The sequence below is a fragment of the Trichechus manatus genome, unplaced genomic scaffold (assembly GCF_000243295.1).
Source record: "Trichechus manatus latirostris isolate Lorelei unplaced genomic scaffold, TriManLat1.0 scaffold00003, whole genome shotgun sequence".
Lineage (NCBI taxonomy): Eukaryota > Metazoa > Chordata > Mammalia > Sirenia > Trichechidae > Trichechus > Trichechus manatus.
The window spans coordinates 36,851,749-36,879,245 of record NW_004443939.1 but is presented as its reverse complement, the minus strand read 5'-3'; the positions used below and the strand labels follow the sequence as shown (position 1 = coordinate 36,879,245).

Genomic DNA, 27,497 nt, shown 5'->3' with positions numbered 1-27,497 from the left:
CATCTCACCCCAACAAGGCTAGCATTAATCCAAAAAACACAAAATAATAAATGCTGGAGAGCTTTGTGGAGGGACTGGAACACTTATACACTGTTGGTAGAAATGTAAAATGGTACAACCACTTTGGAAATCGACTTGACACTTCCTTAAAAAGCTAGTAATAGAAGTACTGTGCGATCCAGCAATCCCACTCTTTGGAATATATCCTAGAAGATTAAGAGCCATCAGAGGAATAGATACATGCACATGCGTGTTCATGGCAGCATTGTTCATGATAGCAAAAAGATGGAAACAACCTAGGTGCCCATCAACAGACGAATGGATAAACAAATTATGTTGTATTCACACAGTGGAATAGTATGCAACGATAAAGAACAATGATGAATCCGTGAAACATAACATGGAGGAATCTGGAAGATGTTATGCTGAGTGAATTTAGTCATTTGCAGAAGGACAAATATTGTATGAGACCACTATTATAAGAACCGAAGAAAAGGTTTAAACACAGAACATAACATTCTCTGATGGTTACGTGGGTGGGGAGGGAGGGAGAGGGGTATTCACTAACTAGAAAGTAGACAAGAATTATCTTATATGAAGGGAAGGACAGCACACACTACAGGGGAAGTCAGCACAACTGAACTAAACCGAAGCTAAGAAGTTTTCTGAATATAAGCAAACACTTCGAGGACGGAGTAGCAGGGGTGAGGGTCTGGGGACCATGGTTTCAGGGAACATCTGGGTCAGTTGGCATAACAAAGTTTTTTAAGAAAATGTTCTGCATCCCACTTTGTTGAGTGGCGTCTGGGGTCTTAAAAGCTAGCGAACATCCACCTAAGATGCATCAGTTGGTCCCAACCCGCCTGGAGTAAAGGAGAATGAAGAACACCATGGATACAGGGGAAGTATTAGCCCAAGAGACAGAAAGGGCCACAAAAACCAGAGACGTCATCAGCCTGAGACCAGAAGAACTAGATGGTGCCCAGCTACAACAATGACCACCCTGACAGGGAACACAACAGACAGTCCCTGATGGAGCAGGAGAAAAGTGGGATGCAGAGCTCAAATTCTAGTAAAAAGACCAGACTTAATGGTCTGACTGAGACTAGAGGGAGCCCAGAAGACAAGGCCCCCAGACTCTCCATTAGACCAGAACTGAAACCATTCCCGAAGCCAACACTTCAGACATAGACTGGACTATGAGACATAAAATGATACTCATGGGGAGTGTGCTTCTTAGCTCAAGTAGATACATGATACTAAATGGGCAGCTCCTGTCCAGAGGCGAGATGAGAGGGCAGAGAGGGTCAGGAGCTGCTTGAATGGACACCGGAAGTACGGGGTGGAAAGGAAGAGTGTGCTATCACAGTATAGTAGGGTCACAAAACTGTGTATAAATGTTTGTATGAGAGACTAACTTGAATTGTAAACTTTCACTTAAAGCACAGCAACAACAAAAAATGTCAGCTTTAGTTTCAGTCATCTGAACGCTTGAGCAGGGGCTGAAAGATCCATTTCCAAGATGGCTCACTCACATGGCTGTGGGCAGGAGACTTCAGTTCCTGACCTCACCTGGGCCTCTCCCCAGGGCTGCTTGAGCGTTCATGTACCACAATGGCTGGCTTCCCCTATGCACGTGATCTATGAGAGAGAACAAAGAGAAAGCCATCAGCTTTTTATGACCTAGTCTAGGAAGTCATACACCCTCACTTCTGCCACATTCTATTCATTACACAAATCAGTCCTATTCATTGCAGATGAATATACAAGGATATTATCCCTAGGAGGGGGGACCTTAGGGACAATCTTTGAGGTTAGCTACCTCTCTGCCTTTCTCCTGCTAAGATATTTAAGGAAATTTAGAAACCGTTAATTACTCTTGAAGTCCTTTGTAAGATAATTCCTTTTTGAAAAATTTTAGTTTTTATCTGACCCACAGAGGTTCTTTACTTTCCTTGATTGGCATATGTGTTTTTGTGCATTTTATCTTTAGCGCCATTTACTCTAAACATCTATGAGGGCATTTAAACACATTTTGCAGGTTGTAAGGATTTTGAAGTTCTATTTTATATATTTTTTCTAACTAGTGTTTTTCTAATAGTGTTCATATATTAGGACTTGATTAATTTTCAAATTCACCTTCTTTTACTTGATTTAGATTTTGAGTGGCAGTTATTACAGTAGAATACTGAGACAGCCTGGCTAATATTGTTTGGTGTGTAATTATTCTAACGGATCGATATAAAGGATTCATTAAAATTTAGGCTTTAAAGTATGATATTCTGAGAAGGAAAATGCCTTAAGATAGCTCAGAACTATATTCTGTTTATAAGGATATTTTGTTAAAACAGCCACAAAAACTAATCCATTTTATTTTCTGTTACACTTTTAAAATTAGTCTTTATCACAAAGAATAAATAAGCACTCAACTCTGTTCAGGCAAAATGAGTTTTCACTAATGTGTTTGTTTTCCTCCATAAAATCTTAGTTATTTGAGTGCAGGGGCCACATCTTATTCATCTTTGCATTTGTGCCTAGCCTAGCGCCCGCCATGTGATGAGTACTTAGTAGATGTTAAACTGAATGAATGAGCTGACTTATTAGTAATGAGACACTGGCATCATAAGGGAAAAAGAACTAACTTATTAAGCATCTAATTAATATCTGCCAATTGCTTTATGTCTGGCATCTCATCCGGTTTTACCTCAATTAAGAGTACTCTGAGAGTAAGCTTTATCACCTTCTGCTTTGCGCAGAAGAAAACAGTCAGAACTGGTAGAGTTGAATTCAAAATTTAATCTGCTTTACTCTTTCTCTTACACTAGGTTGTCTCTCCTAACACAGTGAGAAATTCTTTTATTAAACTCCATCTTAAGGAGCAGGAGTAGAGGTGGTGTGATCTAACCTAATTTATCCCAAGGTTCCAGCTTATCCTATCAATACTGATAATATAAACTCTATGAAGACTGAAACTAATTTCTAGTCCTTGAAAGCTGTCCTTAAACTGTTAAATATTAGAAGAATAAACTGGATGGTGTTTTGAAGAGACTTTAGATTCTGTTATCTTCCTCTGAAGTCCTTTGAAAACTGTTGGTTTTTTGTTCTATAGGCAATTAAATAACTGGCTCGTCACCTAAATTTGTACAGGTTTGGTTTTATAATTTTTTTTTAGGATAGATTTGTTTGAGTTTTGCTCTTATTGCTAGTGCAGATCCATTAGTCCCAGGACATAGTATTTGCTTCTAAGGTATGGCCCTTCCTGAGTTTCAATGGAAGAGTGTATACCAAGGCATTTGTCACACCTCTTTAAAATGATGTGCCCAGTCTCCACATTATTTCCCCTGTAGTAGGCAGCAGCTGAAATTCATGCTTCGTTCTTTCAGTCTTCTAGTTGTTGCTTTCTGCTGTGCCCTTTGTAGTTTCCCCCAAGCAAGCACATCTCAGGATTAGCCAAGGATTGAAGAGAGTTTATGTCCAGATTTTGGTGGAAGCTTCCTTCTTTCTAGGATTTTCTCCCTTAATTTCCAGTCAACCATTCTGTCCTCTAAAACCTTCAGCCAAAATGTCTGTGGTTTTTTGCTTGAATTGTAGTTGCTCCATGCAGACTCGGGAAGAAAGAGGGGCTGTATAAATGTGCATCTCTTCTAGTGCGTCCCTTCTAGTGTATCCTATTTTTGGTTGCTTTCCTGTGCATTCATATAGTTGTTTTATGCATTTTCCTGAGTTTATAATTGTTATCTGAAGGAGGATTAGCCCAATACATGCCACTATACCACTATTGGAACTAGAATTCCCAAGAGTTTGTTTTTGGACATACTTAATTTGAGATGACTTGACATCCAAGTGCAGATATAAAAGAACATATGGAGATGGAGTTTCAGAGAGATTCCACAGCTAGAAGTATACATTTGAGTCATCAATGTATATGTAGAATTTAAAGCTATAGACCTGATGATATCTTTTAGGGATGAATGTAGATAGAGTAGTACCCAAGGACTTAGTCTTGGGGCACTACAAAGTTGAATAGATTAGGAAGAAAAAGAGGGACAAGAAAAGGAGACTGAGAATGAATAGCCAGTGAGGTGGGATAGTAGTAGGGACAAAAGCCTGGTTAGAGTATGTCAAGAAGGAATGAAAGGAGATGAAGTATTCAAATTAACACAGATAACTTTCTAAGACTTATTCTGTAAAAGGGAATAGAATGATGGAAGAGAGAAGGGAAATGTGAGCTCAAGGAAAGTTGTTTTTAAAGATGGGAGAAATAACAGCGTATTTGCTTGATGATGGAAATTATTTTGGAGAGAAGTTAAAATTGAAACAATTGCAGGAAAGACAGTGCACCAACAATGTCCTGGTGAGAGAGAATGTTAGAGTTGGTCTTTTAATGAGGGAAGGCAGAGTATTTTAGAACAGATTTAGGTGAGGTGGTGGATTAGGCTGTGAAAATTTGTGGAAGTTGAAAGCAAGATCATCATCTGAGAATGAAGAGAGAAAAGTTATGAAATAACCATCTATGAAAATAGGAAAGTAAATTTCATAGGGAAATTGTTGGACACATCAAACGACCGATCAATGTTAGAAGTCATTAGTTTATAATAAGATCCATCAGCATGCTGATATTTTCTTAGTCACATTCTGGTGGTAGAGGGTTGTAAAGGTCGAGAGTTTAGATTTAAGAATTGCCAGGTGAGCTTATAAAATAAAGAGAAAGGGACAGTGGAGTGATTTATGTATACAAGGTAGTGATTATAATGTCAGACCACGGTATTTAGGCTGGCTAAGGAAGGAAGTGGGGCCATGAGGGGGATACCAAAACCAAACCAAATCCATTGCTGTCCAGTTGATTCCAACTCATAGCGACCTTTACAAGAGTGAAAATGTAAGGGGATCCACAAATTAGCAGTTCTTCTGGATCAAAGGATTATTAAAGTTGTGGGAGCCTAGAGAGAGTGAGCTAAAAAGAGGAAGTGTTGGTTAGAGAGTGTAACACTTAAAAATGAGATTATGGAAGTCGTGTCATTATTAGTAATGTCAAAGTCAAGACTAGAGGAGACATCACAATCCAGGATCTGCAATGTACTCACATGTGATCTTCAATTTCCAGACAGCCAGGAGGCCATTAGAAAAAGAAAATTATAACTAATATGGATTGCTTCATTTCTATCATGTCCTTCTGATCAGAGCCTGAACATATGTTAGCATGTGGAAAGTAGCTTTTATTACTTACAAAAAGAAATAAACAGCATACAGCTGGAAAAATTCCATGGTGAGCAGTCCCCCCGCGAGCTGAAAAGCTGTCCAGGCAGAGGTGATGACTCTTCCACACATACCCAACTTTGTGTCATGGGTGAGGGAGTAAATTGGGCAGTCACATGACAGGCCAGTTCCCCCTGGCTTCTGAAAACTGCCCCGATAGATATAGAGAACTGTTCCCTACATGCCCTGGCATTGTGTGTGAGGCACATAATGGGAGCCTACCTTCTGCTGGTGTCCCACTGGCCAGGTAGGTCCAGTTAGGTGGGCAGTAAGCTTATGCTACATGTGCCCCACTAGTACCATAGCTGAGGCCTGTTCAAGCCCCTTGCTGTCAAGTTGATTGTAACTCATAGCGAGCTTTTAGGGCAGCGTAGAACTGCCCCATTAGGGTTTCCAAGGAACGGCTGACGCATTCGAAGTGCCGACCTTTTGGTTAGCAGCCAAGCTCTTAGCCACTGTGTTACCAGGGCTCTCATAGCTGAGGAGATGAAGGGATTTTTTTTTTTTTTTTCCTTTCTTCCTCATAGCTGAGGAAAAATCATCAGGGAGAAAAATCCTTCCCCCAGCCATTTTATACCCTTAACCTATGTGATCCGTTAATTACGAGGAGATTTTTCCCCACCTGACCACCCTAGGAGGAGGTGCTCAGACATCTTGGCACCTAACCAAGGATTGTATCTCTTTACTTTGCTGACATTTAGAGAAACTATTAGGCTTTGGGGGTTGCAGTGGTTTGTTCCAGAAGCCCAAAGATGCTGGCAGGTGGAAGAATGGGGAAGACATGGCCGCCAGGCTTGGCCAAAGCACTGCCTCCTCACAACCACCCAAGTGGTGCTACCTCATGATCATGTCATTTAGTGTTTCCTTTGTGGCGCTTTCCTGAATTTTAAAGTTCCAGGTCCCTTTTTGTTAATTTTGCTGCACTGTTAATAATTCACTCAAGTTGTGCTCTCTGCTTTCTGGATGATAACTACTGTAAAGTTGATTTTAATACTGATTGTCTTTAGTCTTGTTATTGTTAATACTAACTACTAATATTTTGATAATCTACAGAGAATTTAATCCTAAATGTTGTGACCTGTTCTTATTGTTGTGTTCATTTTACAGAGAAGGAATCTCAAGTTTAGACAGATTAAATGACTTGCTCTGTTTCTTGTTTCCAAATCTCAGTGCTCTTTCCACTAAATTGGGCTAATTTTAATGTGACAAACCTATTCTATTAAATGGTCTAGTACCTTAGAAAGCTTCCCTCCCCAGACAGAGGGCCCTCTGGAATTCCAATAATGGTTTAAAAGAGTTATTCTGAAGATTTCGGACTCGGTAGCAGATTAGTAGGCTAGGTAGGACTTTTGGAATCCTTTAAATAACATAGTGTAGGCAGCTTTTTTCCCTCTTACTCATACTCAAAGGGGTATATAGCTCCTTAACAAAAGGCATGTCCGTGTAAGTATATAGAAGTTAGAACTGAGGGTCAAAATCAATTATGGCTAATTAATTAATTAATATTCCATTTTATTCTAACTCTTTGATTTGAAAAGGCAATTAAGTAAGACTAAGAGTATATTGGGAGTCATAGAGTTGATACAAAATGAGGGAGAAAGTGAATAAAACCTTTTGGAGCCTTCTTTACTGCAGAAAACTATGCCCTACCTCTTTAACAAGTCTTATAAATTCTAAGTATATTACCTTTTTTTTTTACATGAGAGTTGAGTTCTTATATATTGAAACATTATCAGAGTTATTTCTGAGGTTCCATAATCTTATAACCAATGATCTAAAATTGTAGCCTTGGTGGTAAAAGTGGTAATGGCTGTGGAAGGGAAGAGGTCAGACTGGAAAACAACCTTTTCCAAATCAACTCAACAGTGACAACTCATTTCTAATTCATAAAATAAAAAGACTTTTACTGGGAACATGCAGGATTTTTCTCTTTGTCTTCCTTCTTTCATTGGTCATTTTGAGTATAATTTAAAGCATCCCTGAAGGTGTGAAAGAAGACATGACAAGAAAGATTTTCGTATTTCCTATAGAGTGAAAATAGCATTTAGAACTATCTAGGAATAGAAACTTACTTATTCTTAGTTAAGAATGATAATGAAATCAGAACTTTAATTTTATAGAATCTCAATTGTGAACCCCATATTTCGTGAGCTGTGACAAAAATTTGAAAAAGAGATACTTTGCTAGTATGGGTAATTAGATTATTTTGATATTGTACCAAAATACTTAATTGAAATCTAATGTCATATTTCTCTTGAAACTTAAAAGATAAGATGCCCAGACTATGAAAAATATCTATTTTTACAACAGAATAAAAAGAATTTTTGGCAATGAGAGATATCTTTTTCTTTATTACAAAAGTAATGCATGTTCATTGCAAGATTTTGGAAAATATTTGAACTTATAATGTATCTTAATGTTTTAAGAATTATTATAAGCAGGTTTCTTTTACTAAAAGTAACTAATCTTCATATGCTAAAATATAAATAACTCAATATGTTACAAAAATTAAAAAGATAATAGAGCCTTTACCTGGGTCTCCCAGATAAATACATTTCAGTAGTAGTATAACTGTATTTATCATATTGAAAAATCAGTTATGTCTAGGGAATTTTTAGGAATCTTCTCAGCATTTAAAAATAAGGCTAAGAAATAATATACATGAAAAAGTAAATAATCTATGCCCACCTCAATTTAAAATTTAATAAATACCCTATAATGTGTATGTGTACAGCATCTGATGATCCTCACAACTGAAGATATGTGATATACTGCATGTAATTTATGTTTCACCAAGCGTTTTATAACTTTTATCTAGGGCCCCAAAGGAGATCCAGGATTGTCCCCAGGTCAAGCTGTTTCAGGAGAAAAGGTAACTATTTGTCTACAAAACAAAATAGTGGTAATATATTTCAAATATTTTTTAGTTATTTTTATCTTTTTTAATCTACATGTTATGTGACATCAGACAGAGATGGTATCAGAGAACTGTTGTGCTTTAATGAAGGAAGAACTATTTGAAGAATTAAGTAAATTATATCATCAATTTAATTTATTAATTTAAATCATAACAATAACTACATTTAGTGAGTGTCTCTTGTGGCCTGCATTGTATTACATGCCAGTAAGAGGTGGGTGGGGTAAAAAAATTAGAGTAGGATGTGGTCCTCACCCTGAAAGATTTTGCTGTTCATACACACAGACACACACACACAAAACGATACATAAATTCCTCTGCCGTTTTATACATTTTTAGGATGGTACCACATACTTTATCTTGTTTAAGTCCCACAGCATCTCTCTGTGAGAGACAGTCATCATTATCTTATTTTCCAGTTGAGAAAACAGACTTGGGAGATTTAAATGATTGATCGAATGGATAGTAAATGGCAGAGTTAATACCAAATTAAAGCCTTCTGAGTTCTAGTGCAGTATGCTGTTCATTATATCATGTTTTCAAACACACACACACCCATACACACACACACTCAGGTAAAAATGAACTAATGTCTTAAAGATAGCAACAGAATATTGGGAGTAGGGTGCTGTTTTCTAGGGAGGATGACTATGTCTTTAGGAAGATACCTGGTAAGCTTTGTTTAGACAAAAAAAAAAAACCCATTGCCATCGAGTCAATTCCAACTCATAGTGACCCTATAGGACAGAATAGAACTGCCATATAGGGTTTCCAAGAAGCAGGTGGTAGATTCAAACTGCTGACCTTTTTGTTAGCAGCCTAAGCTCTTAACCACTGTACCACCAGGGCTCCTTCTTTAGACTAGTACCTGATATAATTATAGGATGTTTTTGTTTATGTGGTATATATTCACAAAGGTTTAAAAATCCCTGAACAATTTTTGGTGGTTCTTGTGTTGAAATCTGATATTTTAATTGGCTTACAGAAACTCTTGTAAACTTAAAAAAAAAAATAACATCAAAGTAATGGACTCTACAGATGTTACACTAACAAGTAAATCCTCAAAAATGTCTTTATATAGAATTTTAGGAATTTTATTGCTGTCATGGAAGTAAGTGCATTGAGTTTAAATAATTTAGAAAGGGAATAGAAGTTTATTTCTGGAAACACAATATTTTCATTAGTCCCTTAATTACTGCAAGGAAAGAATTCCTGCAGTCTGAGAAGGAAACATAAATGCTGTCCTTCTAAATATAGGACATTTGATTTCTTACTTAAAATTTAGAAATTAGAGGCCTGCTCTGTTCTGGTGACTGCTTTAAATAAAACCCCAGATTAAACATTTGCATTTATATCAAATACTTGGTTGTATCTTTCCTTGTGGCTTCTCTGTACAAAATATACAGTGGTCCAGTACGGGAGTTGAGGCTTGGAAGTAAGTCCATCTTTTTTTTTTAACTTACTCATATACTAATTGTGGTTAATACCATATAGGAGAAATGTAGAAATATATAGAATTTAATAACATATTGCCAATGAGTTTTAGGTGAAATCCAACTTCTAAAATTGAAAAATGTATTTCTAAAATGGTAAAATTTAAAAACAATGTCTAAGATATTGTATTTACATCAAATGGGTCCAAATTTATGCTGAGGAAAGATGAGACTAGTTGTACACATACAATATGAATACAAATAAAATTGGCATTCAGATAAAATACGAACATTAAGTTGGTGGGAGTAGAAGGGGATTGGGAAGAAACTGTATTTTATCTTTAACAATGTAGCCATTTTTACCATAAACATATGCTCAGTGATGAAACAATAGAATAAATACATGGGCTAGTCCACCATGTAGCATCCATAAAATAACATCTATTATAGAGCCTGCACAAGTGTTTAAGTCCTTTTGGGACCTCAATGACACACATAGATAGCTTTTAAATGGTGATAATTTTCTTCTTCTGTAAGACAAGTGGGAAACCGTGGTGGTGTAGTGGTTAAGAGCTACAGCTGTGAACCAGAAGGTCGGCAATTGGAATCCACCAGGTGCTCCTGGGAAACCCTATAGGGCAGTTCTACTGTGTCCTATTGGGTCGCTATGAGTCTGAATCGACTTGACAGCAAAGGATTTGGTTTTTGTTTGGTTTATAAGACAAGTGGGGTATTATTATTATTATTATTAATTCTCATTTTACAGGTGGAGAAACTGTGGAGAGAAATTAAGTGATCACCTATGATTAGAGCTAATAGAAAGGGACCAGCCTCCAGTCTCCTGTTTCCTAGTGTGGTTTCCTTGTCCCCCATCAGAGTATTCTTGTTGTTGTTGTGTGCTGTCAGTCAATTCTGACCCTATATGACAGAGTAGAACTGCCCCGTAGGGTTTCCTGGGTTGTGACCTTTTGGGAGCATATCGCCAGATCTTTTCTTCCATGGAGCTGATCTCTTAACCATTGCACCACCAAGGCAATTAAAACAAATGCATATAAACTGGTCATCCCATAGCAAATGAAAATTGTCTTAATAAAACTTTGAAAAGAAGCATTAAAATGAGTATTATAACAAATGGAAAAGTATTCCATTGTTAATAATCGGAAACATCCCTTCCTCTTCTGAATATTTAATCTGATGACCTATTAAAGTAAATAATACAATGAAAATTAAACAGAACATAAACAGTTACCAAGGGATTTGTTTAGGATTATTACCTCAGTAGTCTTTTCTCTTTAAGTAGTTATTTTTCTTTCAAACATGGTACATCTCCTTCATACACACTATAAATCTGTTGAAATGGAAAGAGGGAAAAGGAGGTTAAAAAAAAAAGTGCTCCTTGAATAAACTGTTCAAAATGATCCATGCTCCCATCTCTTTCTGATGTTTTTCCTTGTGAAGTCACACAGCTTCCTCTGTGTCTCTTGTCACTTCTAAGGTCACAGGCTACAGATACTACTTCCCTCTCATGGGTATACTTTCTCCTTCCTTCCTTCCTTACAGGCCCTCATCAAGGTGGAAGCAGGGGGAAGCTGCAGTTACGCCCCTGGGGTACACGCTTGAGTGCAGTCCAGGAAGCAGAAGTGTCCCTTCCCCACTGAGCCATGTGAACCTGGCTGACCTCATTCCGCAGGTCCTGCCCTGACAATTCAACTTAGGAGTCAGATCAGGCCACAGGTCCTCAGGAAAAAGAGGTTGCCCGATCCCTTCACAGCTGCCTCAAAAGTGCTTATAGAATTTTTAGGGAAACTACTTTAGCTTTTAAAATAAGGTAGACCTTCATTGATGGGAATTGTAGAAGTAACGACATTCCTGGTGAGAAGAAATTAAAAGAAAAAGTAGCAAGGGCATGAGGTGGAAGAGATAGGGACTAAAAGCCTCAGATAAAGTCTAAAAATGCCTGAGAAAGAAGGTGACTTGAGCCGCATTGTAAAGGTCAGAAATAAATGCAGTAAAAGCTTGATGTCCAAGATGCAATCCTGAAGCAAGGGAACTCTAATTTTTAATTCTCTTTTATGACATTAAACCTCTATTTGTGTTTTGTGTATAGGGTGATAAAGGCTTTTCTGGATTAATGGGTCCCCCTGGTATGCAAGGTGTTAAGGTAAGATGTGGTTTTACTTTGACGTAATTGGAGGTCATATGGATCTAGGAGCTCTTCAGCTACTACCGTCTCATTTTGAAGTTGAGCCCCAAAGCCAGTGTTTTTAATTCCTTTTCTCAGCAAAAGGAAATTAAGATGCTGTCCTAATCTATGAGAGTAGTACCCATAAAAGGTAGTGTCTTACGAAAAAGAAAAGAAAACCCTTCAGTTTAATGATGTTCATAAAACTCATGTGCAGTCAGAAGAGAGTTAAAGACACTGATAGAATAGTGAAAGGAGAGTTTCCTTCTTTTGATTATATTAGGGCAATAACCTATTTCTGAAACTTTGAAGTCACCTTTTAACTTCCATATGCCCAAAGTGAGGTTCATCAGGTTATAGGTAGTAAACTTGTATTTTCTTAGGGGATTTTATTTTATTAGAAAATAATAATCTCTGCCATGGCATAGATATGAATGTGAGGCGTGAGGATATGGTGGAGGGGAGAACTGGGGATAGCCAGTAGAAAACAGTGGTCACAGCATCAGGGTTTTTCTGATGTAGAAAGAAGTACTAACATTAACAACTTATAATTGTTTCATAAAATACATCGTGCTGTTTCCTGGATTAACACAAGTGTAATTTTTCCTGTCTGTTCAGCTTGTTTTTGTTCTAAACACTGAGTTGTTATTTTTCTGCAGGGGATAAAGGAGACACATAATTTCTTTCTAAGAAATTAAAAAAAAAAAACCAAACCCATTGCCTTTGAGTTGATTCCGACTCATAGCAACCCTATAGGACAGAGTAGAACTGCCCCATAGGGTTTCCAAGCAGCAGCTGGTGGATTTGAACTGCTGACCTTTTGGTCAGTAACCAAGCTCTTAAGGGTCCCAAAATATTGGAGAACAGTATTTGACTTGATCTGGATGTCTGAATACACACAATAATGAGCTGTGTTGGTGTCTTAGTGTGTCATATACTTTTATACTCATGGGAGATTTGGGTTGGAGGTGGTATACAGGCTCTGGTTACTTGGTTCAAATCCCACCTGCCATTTTCTAGGTACATGACCTTGGACAGATTGCTTAACCTCGCTAAGTCTCAGGTGCCTCATCCATAAAATGTGTAGATAATACTAGCGCTTCGTAGGAAGTCGTTGGAGGATGGAATGAGATAATCCATGTGATGCATGCAATACAGTGCCAGGCAAATAGCAAGCCCTTAATAAATGTTTGCCATCAGCTATTTAGGTAGCCCTGGTGGTGCAATGGTTAAAGTGCTTGGCTGCTAACTGAAAAGTCAGCAGTTCGAACCCAGCAGCTGCTCTGCAGGAGAAAGATACGGCAGACTGCTCCTGTGAAATTACAGCCTTGGAAACCCAGTGGGGCAGTTCTACTTTGTCCTGTAGGGTCACTATGGGTCGAAATTGACTCAATGGCAATGGAGCATCAGCTATTTATCTGGTTTTGGAGAGGATCCTGGACTCACTTGCTTTCCTTCATAACCCCTGCTAAAGGGCTAAAATGTAAAATGATGAAAAAGATTTTGATCTCATGAGAGTATTTTCCTTCCAATGACCACATTATTATTCTGATGGCCTTCAGACTAGTCTTCATCCTAGACAGTAGTTAGAAACTGATAATTCCCTTGAGGTTGTTGGTTGCTCCTATGGAGACATGAAACTGCAGGGTAATCATTTCTAACAGAGTTTGTCTTAATATAAAGTCAAGAATCAGTTTATTGCTACTCAGTATGTATTCTGAGGAAACTGTACTGTCGTATAGGATCAAACAGAATATCTTATAGTACAGAAATGGTCTCAGTTATTTGTTATTGAATATACATTTACCGTATCCTAAACAGTGTTGCTGCATTTGCAAGAAAAACAGTAATTACTTTCTAAGGCGTTTCCTCAGAAATGTAATTTAATTCGATAAGCCTGCCTTTAAGTGATGCCTGTGGTTCATGAAATGAGCAATCCAGAAAGGGAGACACTTAATTAAATGTTAAGTGGTTGTTGCGTAAAAGAGTTTAGGACATGATACCTCTGGATAGAAAAAGCTATTATTTACAGAGAAAAGAAAAAAAAAACTATGTTGATTCTAACTATTAAAGCATATTGCCATTTTAACTTTGAAACTGTACTTACTTAAAGCAGAAGCTATTGGCCTTCCAAAGACCTGTGCACACATTATGAGAGTCTTGGCCCATCAGTATTTTAAAATATTAAGAAGAATATATTCTTTTTGTTCTGTGCAAGTTTATTGAAGTGAAAGAACAGCTTATTTTAAACGAAGTAGGCCATGGATTGATTATCTCTCACAGAGCTCATTTCTCTTATAGGATTTTTTGAACCTATTAAATCTGGTTTTCCTTGTTAACTAATAGATCAGGGATCTTGATATATTATCAACTAGCAGCTGTTGCCAAACTTTCTCTAGAGAAGGTTTAGTTGAAAGCATTCAGAAATTGAATTAATTTCTGACAAATGAAGCGTCTGTGGTTGAGTATGGTTTGACAGTAGTTGAGTACAGTACTGAAATATCTGAGATGGTTTTGTAGTATTTCTGAGAATGGTTTTTCTCTTTTCAGAGAGTATCCATTAATAGAAACTATACACAGCTTTTAAAAATCAAATATTGCTCGCCAGAATACCTAAGGATTTAATCTAAATCTATACTAATCCTCTACCTAGCAGGGCTTGGAACCAGGTACCATCACACCATCTATGTGTATGTCTTGTTTAATATGAGTATACAGTAGGAAAAACGCCCTGGTGGCACAACTGTTAAGTGCTCAGCTAGTAGCCAAAAGGTCTGCGTTTCGAACCCACCAAGCGGCTCAGTGGGAGAAAGACCTGGTGATCTGCTCCCATAAAGATTACAGCTCAGAAAACCCTATGGGGCAGTTCTACTCTGTCACATGGGGTTGCTACAAGTCAAAATTGATTCGACAGCACCTAACAACAGCAATAAAAACGTACAGTAGAAATCCATTCAAAATGAGCTTTATGGACTGTTCCTGCGTTTCGTATGGAAGGGGAAAGGGCAAAACTCTTTGTTGGGTGGAATGTTCAAGTAAGTTATGAGCTGTTTTTATGGAATTAACTAATTTGATTCACTTTTGGGACTACCGAGGTTGCTTTCAGAGTTGCTTCCTGCAAGAGAATTCATGCTAGGAGAACGTAGAATAACTGCTCATACTAGCTCCTATCTAGGGACTCGTACTCCTTTATCTTTGCAGTTCCATCCCAAAGTGTAAGCGAATGCTTATGACCAAAACAAGAACTTAAGTTATTTATTTTATAAATGAGAAAACTGAGACAACAGAGAGGATAAGCGAATTGCTCAGGGTTACTCAGAGAGATACGGCAGGATTGAAGGATGGAAGTTACTGATGCTGAATCCACTGTGCTCTTAGCTATTCTGCGCATATTATGAAAGGTGAATAAGGTATCTGAGTTTTTTATTAATATAATTATATCTTTTTGTTAAACTATTTTATGAATTATTATTACAACTATTACTACTTATATTAAAAGTAGGTCTTTTATTATGCACAATGTTTTAGTCTCTCTGCTAAGTACTCTCACTTTTAATCTTAGGAAGAAACACTTTGAGATAGATACTATGCTCAGTATTTCATAAATGAGGTAATTTTGGTGTAAAGGGTTAAGTCACTTACCCACGGCCACACAACTATTAACTGACAGACATAGTACTCAAATCCAGGCCTGTTTGACACACATGAGCATGCTCTTAATAAATTTGTACACTGCTTCTGCATTAATTAATTAGTTAATATTTGTTAGATGTTGGTATTTCATTACGTTTGACTGTCTCAAGCATGTATGCAAAAGGAAGTGAAATGTTATTTTCTTGAAAGTCAAGAAAACAAATACTGGATTGGATGACAGATAATGACTTAATTATTCTTTTTCCTCTTGCAAGTTCTGCACATGTTAAAATTCTTCTAATATAGACCATACTCAAGTAATCTTTAAAGCTAAAGTGACTGCAAGAAAGTTGTGTGGAGCACACTGACAACCTGTGAAAACTGTTGAGATAAATAACAGAAGATTAATGTTTAAAAAGTTCAGAAAAGTAGTTGTTGAGACAGAAATAACAAAACAAGCTAATTAGCAGCACTGTTTTCTTTCTTCTTCAGTAGATTTTTAGTATGCTTTTTCTTTTTCTCTTTTTACCTCTTTTTTGGGTTGTTTATTTTGTTAAATCACTATTAACATCCACATTTCCCCAGGTTGACCAGTTACATTGCTTCAACTTAACCACCTTCATGTAACTCTTATTTTCTTAGGAACCGAGCTATATTTGCACTTCCCGCTGTCTTAATTTTTGCCGAAGAGCAGATAAATTGGAGACAGAGTGCACGCTGGGTTGGATGGGAGACAAGAGTCATAATTCTGAACTTGGACTCAAGAAATATTTTTAAATTGGCGTTTAATATAGTTGATCAGTTGCTGTATTAAAATTGGAAATCTGCTAATTAAAATTGCAAGAACATTAACAGTGGAATCAATGGAAGCATTTTTTTTTAAGAGGATAAGCCAGATGCAAGCAGTTAAGCACATCTTAACATGAAAGTAAGTTGTTATTAGTGCTGTGGAGTCAGCTCCAACTTGTAGCAACCCCATGTGTAACAGAATGAAACATTGCTTGGTCCTGTGCTGTTCTCACAATCATTACTATGTTTAAGCCCATTTTTGCAGCCAGTGTGTCAGTCCATCTCATTAAGGGTGTCCATCTTTTTCACCAACCCTCTATTTTACCAAGTATGATGTCTTTCTCCAGTGATTGATCCCTCCTGATGATATGTCCAAACCAAGTGAGACAAAGTTTTGCTCTCCTCGCTTCCAAGGAGCATTCTGGCTGTATCTCCTCCAAGACAAATTTGTTTGTTTTTGTAGTCCATGGTATATTCAATATTCTTAGCCAACATGACAATTCAAATATGTTAATTCATCTTTGGTCTTCCTTTTTCATTGTCCAGTTTTCACATACATATGAGACAATTGAAAATACCATGGCTTGGGTCAGGTGCACCTTAGTCATCAAAGTGACTCAGAACAATTATGGAATATGCACACATTTTTAAAAAGATTTTTATGAAAGATATGACACTTTTATGAATAAAAATATTAACTACCATGGTTTTAGTCATAATTATAAATACTGATAAATGTAAATCGGTGTAAATTCTTATTCTATTTTGATGAATTATTTCAATTATTTAAAAATGTCTTTCTATTACATAGGAGGTGCACAGTAAATATCTGTATAATGTTGGAAAAGATAAAAGAACAGAATGTACTTGTGATTTATCAATCACTCAAAAAATTAAACTTTTATAAACAATTTAAAGCAAGGACAGCAATACTGAATGCCAATGAGAACAATAACAACAACAAAAAAACCCTCAGGATTTGCATAAAATCAGTGCCTGAAGAATGAGATATGGAGAGTTCTACGGTTCTGTAATTAACTTTACAGATCATGTTGTCATTCTCTGTATAAAAATCTGCACAGCTACAGTTTAGTTTGGAGTGGTTCTCAATCCAAGCGTAGAACTGAAAAGTCTAATACAACTGCTGCTGCTTAAGGGCTGTGCAGTCACCACTGTTAACGTCTTCTCTGCAATCCTCTATTCCCACTAATGGTAGGGGAAGCTGAGAACAAGACAACACAGTACTGAGCTCCCCACAGGCAAGCCAATGGTTGCCAAAGTAGTGTAATTTGTGGCATGCTGAAATACTAAAGATGTTGTATCCCAAAAAAACATTTTCCTCAGTCTGGCTCCGGTGATTTAAAATCCAATATAAGTGATAAATTCATTTGGCTAAAAGTATTTCGTTTTCCAGAAGTCCTTTTTAAAACTGCTGTTTCCTGAGAATAAACTGTTATTAGTCACTTAGGTTGCTATGAGTTGGAATCAACTTGACAGCAATGGGTTTGGCTTTTGGGTTTAGCACCATTTTGAGCATTAGTTCATCATATTGTTTTTCTGTAGGAGAGCTAGCTGAGAAGGGATTTCAACTAGGGTTGATGGGACCAAAATAAAAAATATTGTTGTTGTTAGTTGTCATCAAGTTGGCTCTGATTTATGGTGACCTTATGTGTAACAGAACAAAACATCACCTGGTCCTGTGCCAAAAATTAAAGATAAGTACTACATAAGGGAGGTTGCCCTGAGTAGGTAAAAACTGTGGGGAGTTTTGGACAAAGGTTGGCATAAGCCAGCACCAACTAGAAGGGGAGGGGGGTAGACTAGAGAGATTTGTACTATGTTCATCTTATAATTTAAGTATCCTCAAGTTCTCCAGCTATCTGAAATCATTCTTCTATTTAATATTTTTAAAACACAATTAAAATCCTTATTCTTGGGACTTATTATGGAAATTTAATGCCTTACCCCAAGAAGTGCTAAATTCTCGTGGTTATTGATTTTCATTTCATTCTGAATTCTTGCTTAGGGCTTTTTTTTTTTTTTTTGTAAATCAACTATGGCCATTTCATCCCAGTTTCTCAGTTTTGCTACACCTTTTATTTTGGCCAAAACATGGTTATAGGCCTTTATCTGTATTTCTCAAGGCATTGATGACATGAGTTCTGTAATGCTTGACAAACTTTACTAGAGACTTGGAATTAGCTCACCTGTAAATTGAAACTTGTGAGGCATTGGTGGTGCAGTGGTATAATTCTCACCTTCCATGCCAGAGACCTGGGTCCTATTCCTGGCCAATGTACCTCATGTGCAGCCACCACCTGTCTGCCTATGATAGATCGCATCCAACTGTGATGCTGAACAGATTTCAGTGGAGCTTCCAGACTAAATTGGACTAGGAAAAAAGGCATGGTGGTCTACGTTCTCAACATAAAACCAAACAAAAACTGCTGCTGTTGAGCTGATTCTGACTCATGACAACCCCCGTGCATTACAGTTAATTAGCCTGATCTTTAACTATTTAAAGGTAAATCTCAGAGTAAAATTTAGTTGAAAAACTGGATATATTAGATGCAATTGGTAAATGTGTAACTTCGATAATCCCATGATTTATGAAGTATAATTCCCTTTGTTGATTTTTATTGGTGATCTGCAATTAATGAGCTTGAAGCTGTTGATAAGAATGAGGACAGTCTGTGTAAGGAGACAATTGTGGGGATATAAAATAAATAAAAGGGCAGGTTACTCAACTTCTTGATAAATCTATCAAACCAACATGATTCTACCTTTCTACCTACATGACTTTGGTCAGTCATTTAATCTCTTGAGAGCTCCGTTTCCTCATCCGTAAAAATGGGAACAACTATGTTATAAATCGAATTGTGTCCCCAAAAATGGGTGTTGACTTGGCTAGGCCATGATACCCAGTATTGTATGATTGTCCACCATTTTGTCATCTGATGTGGTTTTCCACAGTGTTGTAAATCCTACCTCCATGATGTTAATGAGGCAGGATTAGAGGCACTTATGTTAATGAGGCAGGACTTAATCTACAAGATTAGATTGTATCTTGAGTCAATTTCTTGTGGGATATAAAAGAACTGAGCAGGGAGACAAGGGGACCTCAACACCTTCAAGCAAGGAGAGCCAGGAGCATGTGTGTCCTTTGGACCTGGGATCACTGCACTTAGAAGCTCCTAGGTCAGGGGAAAATTGGTGACAAGGACTTTCCCCCAGAGCTGACAGAGATAGAAGGCTTCCCCTGGAGCTGGCATCCTGAATTCGGACTTAAGCCTCCTAAACTGTGAGAGAATTAAACCTCTGTTTGTTAAAGCCATCCACTTGTGTTATTTCTGTTATAGCAGCACTCCATAACTAAGACAATCTACTTCACAAAACCTGTTGCCGTTGAGTTGATTCCGACTCATAGGGACCCTATAGGACAGAGTAGAACTGCCCCATAGAGTTTCCAAGGAGCACCTGTTGGATTCGAACTGCCAACGTTTTGGTTAACAGCTGTAGCTTTTAACTACTATGCCACCAGAGTTTTTAATCTACTTCATAGTACTGCCATAATAATTAACTGAAATAATATATTTAGAAGGGGCTAGCATGATGCCTGGCACGTAGTAGCTCAATAAAATTCCTTCATTCCTTCCTTCTCTCTTTTCTTTCTCCTCATGGCTACTTCTTCAGTCTCTAACAGCCTAATCACAAAGGAACCGGGTTCCCAGAGAACAGGCTTTTTCCTCTCCTCTCTTGTTTTTTCCTTTGTGTTTCTTCCTTGAGGGAGCATAGTTGCTAATGTGCTATACAGATAACAAAAAAATCTTTGTCTCCAAACTTGCTTTCTTACTTTTTTTCAGTCTTCTCTCTAGTTCGCAATGAAACTTCCCTACTTTTGTTTTAAGTTTAACACCTCAAAAGCTACTAAAATCACTGCCTAATTTCTCAATAGGCACCTCTTCTCATTTTCCCATTGCCTTACCACAGCATCATTTCCTTCTCTAATCCACAAATCCAAAGTCACCTCTTCTGATAAACCTTCACTGAATGACTTTTTCACTCCATTACTCTATATTCTGAAGCCCTGAAAACTTGACTTCAGTTTGTGGTATAATAATTTGTACTTTTTGATATTTGTAACTTATTATTTATTGCAGCTTTTTAGTCATATTTTGCTTGAAATTTTTGATCTTCTTGTTCTTTTATATGTGCCAAAGCTCCCACTAAACAGTAGGTTCGTTCCCTGAATGTTGATTAGAACTATACAAATAAGCTCCAGAGTTGTCATTTCTTTCTTTCTTCCTTTCCTTCCTTTAAGCTTTCTTGTCCTAGAAGGAAGAAATTTGCCCCTAGAAGAAAATCTTTCAAGGGGAGGAAAGATATTGTCTATTATAGGATTTGATTTTGGTTATATTATTAGGAAAATATTCTTTGTTACTAATTCCCTACACAGCTTTCTAGAACCTCTTTTGATGAACCTATGAGCAGCCTCTTTCATTTGCGTTAGCTCACTCATAGAGTGTTGGGAAAATGATTTAGATTAAAGAAACTGCCTGAATATGGTCTAGTTTTTCAATAATTATGAACAGATTGTGTCTGAGATCATTTTGTCTCATCATTATTGAACTAAAACCAACTTTTAAAAAGCTTCAGCCTATTTAGCAGATCCATTGCTAGATATCAGCCTTTTATAAAAAATGCCATCCTTTGTTTTCTCTTTAGTGCTATGCTACCATTTTTGTTTATAATAACAAACCCTTCAAAAGCATTAAACTGAATTAAGAGTTATTAACAAGAGTTTTATTATTTAATAAAAATTAAATTTAATAACAAATAATTTAAGAAGAATTAAATTTGCATTGATAAGGAAGCCAAAAGTTGGGATAAAAGGCAACTCAGAGCTTATCTTTAGCTTTTTGACTTATATGAGTTTACTTTTCATGGCATGTCTTCACCTTTTCCTTGCAGGGTCTCAAAGGACATCCAGGGCTTCCAGGGCTCCGAGGTGAACAAGTAAGTATTTCAAATGCTTCCTTTATTAGACATCTAGCCTCCAGTGAAGAAGACAAACTGTAGGGAACTCCGATGACAGATATTTTTCCCTGGTTTAACTGTTTTTATTCTTTTCACTGATTCTCGTTCTATTTAGTGCAAGGCAACCTTTTAACTGATTATCTGTGGATTATCTGTTGTTGTTTTTTCAAACCCCAGAATAATGTTTACTGTTTGCCTTATGTGTTCCAGACTAGTTCATGAACTTCTGTGGTTCACAGGCCCCTTGGAAAATCTCATAAAGGCTACGAACCCTTTCCCCTGAAAATACATATATCCATGCACATGCACACACACATACACATCTGATTTTTTGTACAATTGCAGGGGCTTTACTGGCTCACTAAAGCCTTTTTTATAGCTGTTATTTCCCTGATCTTTACATGAGGAAATACAAGAAAATCCAAATTAGAATGGTACATAAGCTGTTGTCTGTTACATACATATACATATATTTAAATATTAAAATAGTTTGAGAACTTAGTTTTTGATCATCTTATTGCTTCTTTCTCCCACAAGAGCTTAATCTATCATTATGTCACAGGAAAAAGTAAAATCATATCTCTTGCTTTCAATACAGTGTGTACAGTGCCAATATGAATAAAGCAGTGAAAAAGGTAGGAGATTAGAAACTGACTAGTGGGACAGATACCATTATTCAAGATTCAGCAAAGAGCTTCAGGAAGCCTTTGAAGGGAACTCTAGGAAGAGACGTGATTGACGATCCCTAAGGAAAAGATAGAAATGGAGAAACAAAGCTAAATTTCTTTCATTCACGTTAAGTGAAGACAGTACACTCTGTTCAGTCCCTAAGGCACAATTTTTCAGGATTACTGATTACTGGACGTGGCACACAAAGCAATACATGTGTCTATAGCAGGTACAATCTCAGTTTCCTGAAGATCAAACAAATGCTGAAAAGCATTTGAGCATTTTGGGAAGAAAATGAGAAGGTTGGGAGGAATTAGTTCCTGGAGAAATTAAAAAAAAAAAAAAAATCCCTAGAATACTGTTTTCCATAAATAAATGGATTCCAGTGAAGAAAACCTGATTTTTCACAAGGAGGTGAAAAATTGACTATGTGTCGGTACTGACAAACTCTCTCACAACTGCTCTATAACCTCGTTTTGTTAGTATACATGTTATTGTTCTTCTTTTTAGAAGAGCTACACCTCGGTTTTAAAGGTTGCAAAATGTATTTGGGAGTCAGTTTTTGCTTTCTATTTTATTTGTATCCAGAAAAAAGAGAGGTGAACTTCGTGATAACTTTGAGAAACAACCAAAATCATTCTGCATTTTAACTGTGAAGACGCTGCAGACATTAAGTGGCACATGATTGATTTATTAAGTGATATTCATTTCTAGGAAATTTGTAAATATCTAAAGTGGCCAGCAAACATTTGCCAAACAATACTACTGTTAGCCACAACTACAATTAGTATAATTATTTATTGACTATTTTACATGTTAACTAATTGAATGCTCAGCAACACTCAGAGTTATTGCAGTTACCTCCACATGTATTTTACAACACATTGTTTTATTTTCTGCCCACAATGATCCTATGACATAGGTATTATTATTACTCTGCTTTACTGGTGAGGTATGGAGAGGACCCTCAGTAGCAATGCTGGGGTTCCAGATGAGGTCTGACTGACTGAGAGCATGTGCTTGAATGTGTAGAGTAAGAAGTGGGACTGAGACGGGCTTTCCTTCCTAATTTCTCAAGGGCCTAGTGATATAACTTTGTGTGTCTCTTCACCATCCAAACTACGAATCTGAGTGGGCCAACTTTTTTTTCTTTTTCTTTTTTACCATTTTTAAGTGGAAAGTGAATTGAATCTTAGTTTGAGTTTCTTTTGCATTTCTGTGGTTGTCACAGTGATTTTAGGGTGTGGTTGGCTCAGAATATGTTTATGCCATATAAAGACTATGCTGAAGGCTTACTTGTTTACTGTGCTTAGCTCTCTTCTGGTAGAGCAGAAACTAGATATCAAGTGCAGTTCTTTTGTGTCTTTCTCTGTGCAGCCAGAATGTGTTAGATCTCTGTATGTTGTCTTAACACTCTTTTTGAGAGTCCATTCAAAATCTGATTTTCCTTTGTCCTAGCCACAGATTTGATTTTATTAAGGTTGATTAACCTAATTTGGCTAGGAAAGAAATGGGAAAGGGATGGTGGTTGACGTTAGCAAGATAGATAGTGACCTACGGGGTGAAAACAGCCTTTTTAATTTGTTTCATTCCTTCCTACTGGCATACGCAAACATAAGATTTTGTGAATGTCTGGATACAGACCTGTGTATTTTGGAATAGGATGGAGCATAGGGGAAGGCAGCTATAAATAGGTTGGAACAAATCTCATAATTAAGACTTTTCCCTAGAGTGCTATTGGGAGCTATTTGCGCTTCACACAGTAGGGCAGCAGTTCTGAATGGTGGTCTCTGGAGTTGGACTTGCTGATATAAATTCTGGCTTCCCACTTACTAGGTTACTTAAATACTTAAACATTTACTTAAACACTTTATGTCTCTCATTTTTTTCATCCGTAAAATAAGGATAATGATACCTACGTTATAGGATTGTCAAGCAGATTAAATAAGATAGTACATATAAAATACTTGAAATAGTGCCTGGCACATGACAAGTGCTCAATAAATGTTATTAGAGGAATAAACTATTATATATATGTGGTATTAATAAAGTAATATTTAGTACACAAATATGGTTTCTGAAATTTATAGGATAATTATCTCACACAAGTAAAAGAAAGACATTGTCTATTCACATTCTGTTAAATTGTCATATACACTTTGTACTTACTGTGGCACCTTGGGCAAGTTTCATAACCTCTCTTCAAATGTAGAATGGGGAAGATAATACCTACCCCATATATATAGTCATATATACATATAATGTAAAGTGCTTGGCATAGTGGTGGACACAGCAAAAGTGCTCAGTAAATTGGTGAATTGTAATTGTTGGGGCAAGGAGAAAAATGAGAGAGAACAAAATTGAGAGATAGATTCTGAAAAAGTAGAAAGACATAGCTGTCTAATAAAAACCCATTGCTGTCAATTCCGACTCACAGCGACCCTATAGGACAGAGCAGAACTGCCTCATAGGGTTTCCAAGGAGCAGCTGGTGAATTTGAGTTGCTGACCTTTTCTTTTTTTTCTTTTTTTGTACTTTAGATGAAGGTTTACAGAACAAATAGTTTCTCATTAAACAGTTAGTACACATACTGTTTTATGACAATGGTTAATAAGCCCATGACTTGTCAACACTGTCCCTTCTCAACCTTGGGTTCCCTATTACCAGCTTTCGTGTCCCCTCCTGCCTTCTAGTCCTTGTCCCTGGACTGTTGTGCCCCATTAGTCTTGTTTTGTTTTATGGGGCTGTCTAATCTTTGGCTGAAGGGTGAACCTCGGGAGTGACTTCATTACTGAGCTAAAAGGGTGTCCGGGGGCCATACTCTCGGGGTTTCTCCAGTCTCTGTCAGGCCAGTCAGCCTGGTGTTTTTTTGTGAGTTAGAATTTTGTTGTACATTTTTCTCCAGCTCTGTCCGGGACCCTCTGGTGTGATCCTGGTCAGAGCAGTCAGTGGTGGTAGCCGGGCACCATCAAGTTGTACTGAACTCAGTCTGGTGGAGGCCATGGTAGTTGTGGTCCATTAGCTCGTTGGACTAATCTTTCCCTTGTATCTTGTTTTCTTCATTCTCCCTTGCTCTTGAAGGGGTAAGTCGAGTGTAGTATGTTAGATGGCTGCTCACAGGCTTTTAAGACCTCGGACGCTACTCACCAAGGTAGAATGTAGAACATTTTCTTTATAAAGTGTGTTATGCCAATTGAGCTAAATGTTCCCTGAGACCATGGTCTCCACAGAGCTGCTGACCTTTTGGTTAGCAACCGAGCTCTTAACCACTGTGCTACCAGGGCTCTGTTATATGTCTAATAGAATCCTCAATTTGCCTTTTCCTTGGCCTGTTCTTTCTCTATAAGTACTAGTTGCCTTTGAGTTGACTCCAACTCATGGCAACCCCATGTGTCAGAGTAGAACTATGCCAGTAAGGTTTTTAATGGCCAATTTTTTTTTTTTATTGTACTTTGGGTGAAGGTTTACAGAACAAATAGTTTCTGATTAAACAGTCAGAACACATATTGTTTTATGACATTGGTTAACAACCCCACGACATGTCAACATGCTCCCTTCTTGGCCTTGGAGGACCTTTTTCTGTTTTTTTATTTTTGGTGAAAATATACATAGCCAAAGATACACCATTTCAAAAATTTCTACATGTACAATTCAGTTACGTCAATTATGTTCTTCCAGTTAGACTGCTATTCTCACTTTAGATGAGGGTTTACAGAACAAAATAGTTTCCCATTAAACAGTATATATATTGCCCTAAGACAGTGGTTAAGAACCCCACTATTTATGTTCTTACTCAACCTTGTGTTCCCTATCACCAGGTTTCCTGTCCCCTTCTGCCTGCTAGTCCTTGTCCCTGGACTGCTGTGCCTCATTAGTCCCGTTTTGTTTTATGGGGCTGTCGGATCCCCGGCTGAACGGTGAACCTTGGGAGTGACTTCACCACTGAGCGAAAAGGGTGTCCGAGGGCCATACTGTCGAGGTTTCCTCAGTCTCTGTCAGGCCAGTAAATCTGGTCTTTTTTTTGCGTGTTAGAATTTTGTTCTACATCCTTCTCCAGCTCTGTCCAGAACCCTCTGTTGTGATCCCGGTCAGAGCAATCAGTGATGGTAGTCGGGCACCATCTAGCTGTACTGGACTCAGTCTGGTGGAGATAATGGCCAGTTTTTTGAAAGTAGATCTCCAGATCTTTCTTCCAAGGTACCTCTGAATGGCCTTAAACCATCAACTTTTCGGTTAGCAGCCGAGCACATTAGTCATTTGCACCACCCAGGGACTCCGTTCTTATTCTAGAGCTTCCAACATTTTAGAAGTTCTAGTGTTCCTGTATTTAAATTGATTACCTCCATCATAGTAGAGGAACACAATTTTAGTCTCGTTTATTATCTCTGTTACAAACTACAAGTAGGAAATTAATTTTACATAAATAAGGAATCTATAAAACTTACCACTGCTGTCACCATTTGAGGTTAAGTCAAGGCAGCTCAACACACATTCCGTTAGCATTCCTTTGGTTCAAGAATCATTTAATAGAACTACACCCTCAATAAACTGATGAATGCATGAAGGAATAATGTATCAATGAAGGAAGAAAGGAAATAAAAGAAAAAAATAGAGGTATATTTCTTCTCACTTTTCTGCCTAGTTCTGCAGCAAGTTTCCTTTCTTATGCCTTTGAGCCTCCATCTCTCAGCCTTGCTTGAGCAGACCTTGTTTTAAATCAAGAATGCAAAGTTACCAATTCCAAATAGGCTTACCTTTCAAAGTTACTAGATAAATTTTCAGATAGACCCATGTTATAATAAAGGTATTTATCATCTAATATCTATTTACTTAACCAGACATTCTGTAAGAATAAATTTATCTTATAATGGAACTAAAGGTTAGTGTTGAAGTTCACTGAGCTTTTAGCTTTCTGGGGCTTATGCTCAGATAGTTAAGGAGTATTTCAGAGTGATTGAAACAAGAAGTAATTCAGTCCAAAAGGATACTGGTTGTTAAGAAATATACCAACTCTCCCTCTACAATAAATGTCTTCAGTTATGTAGCACTGGACTTTTCCATCCAACATTTATCATCATTTATGATCAATATATCATCTAGGTCCTTAATCTAACAGTTTTATATATTTTATTTAGTAATTTTGGCCTACTTCAACTACACGGATTCAGTCATATAAACAACGTATAAGACTCTTAGTATTTGTATGAGCAGAAATTTTTTCCAAACTTGAGTATTATAAATACACCAAACATGTTTCCTTGGACTTCTTTTGACTTTGTTGTATTGTTTTATTTATTTTATTTTTCGTTTCAGGGAATTCCAGGACTCGCTGGTAATATTGGTTCACCTGGTTACCCTGGCAGGCAGGTGCAGTAACTGCATTTGTACTTCCCCTTTTATGTCCCTCTTCATTAATACATTGTATGTTCTGATTTTGAGAATTAATGTTCAAATGATAAATTGGTTTATTTTTATTAATAATGAATTACTTATAGCTAAATAATTTTAAAATAAAATTTGTAAAAAATCCTTTCAAAAATTTTGCTGCGAAGAGTTGTATTAAAATGAGAGTAGGGTTTTT

At 37.2% G+C, this 27,497-nt stretch overlaps 1 protein-coding gene across 2 annotated transcripts in view; it reads left to right on the top strand.

The window, feature by feature from the left end:
* The window catches only part of COL24A1 (collagen type XXIV alpha 1 chain), a 421,541-nt gene that overhangs the window by 67,310 nt on the left and 326,734 nt on the right, over positions 1 to 27,497 (top strand). Inside the window, exons 6-9 of one of the 2 annotated variants that reach the window (XM_023731663.1) lie at positions 8,075 to 8,128; positions 11,714 to 11,767; positions 21,182 to 21,226; positions 27,230 to 27,279. Coding sequence is in view for 1 of the 2 variants with exons in the window: in XM_004369122.2 (XP_004369179.1) it covers positions 8,075 to 8,128; positions 11,714 to 11,767; positions 21,182 to 21,226; positions 27,230 to 27,283 (207 nt within the window). In the remaining variant the exon portion in view is untranslated. Of the gene's footprint in view, positions 1 to 8,074; positions 8,129 to 11,713; positions 11,768 to 21,181; positions 21,227 to 27,229; positions 27,284 to 27,497 lie in introns of both variants that reach the window. The other variant, XM_004369122.2, reaches the window with a different exon arrangement.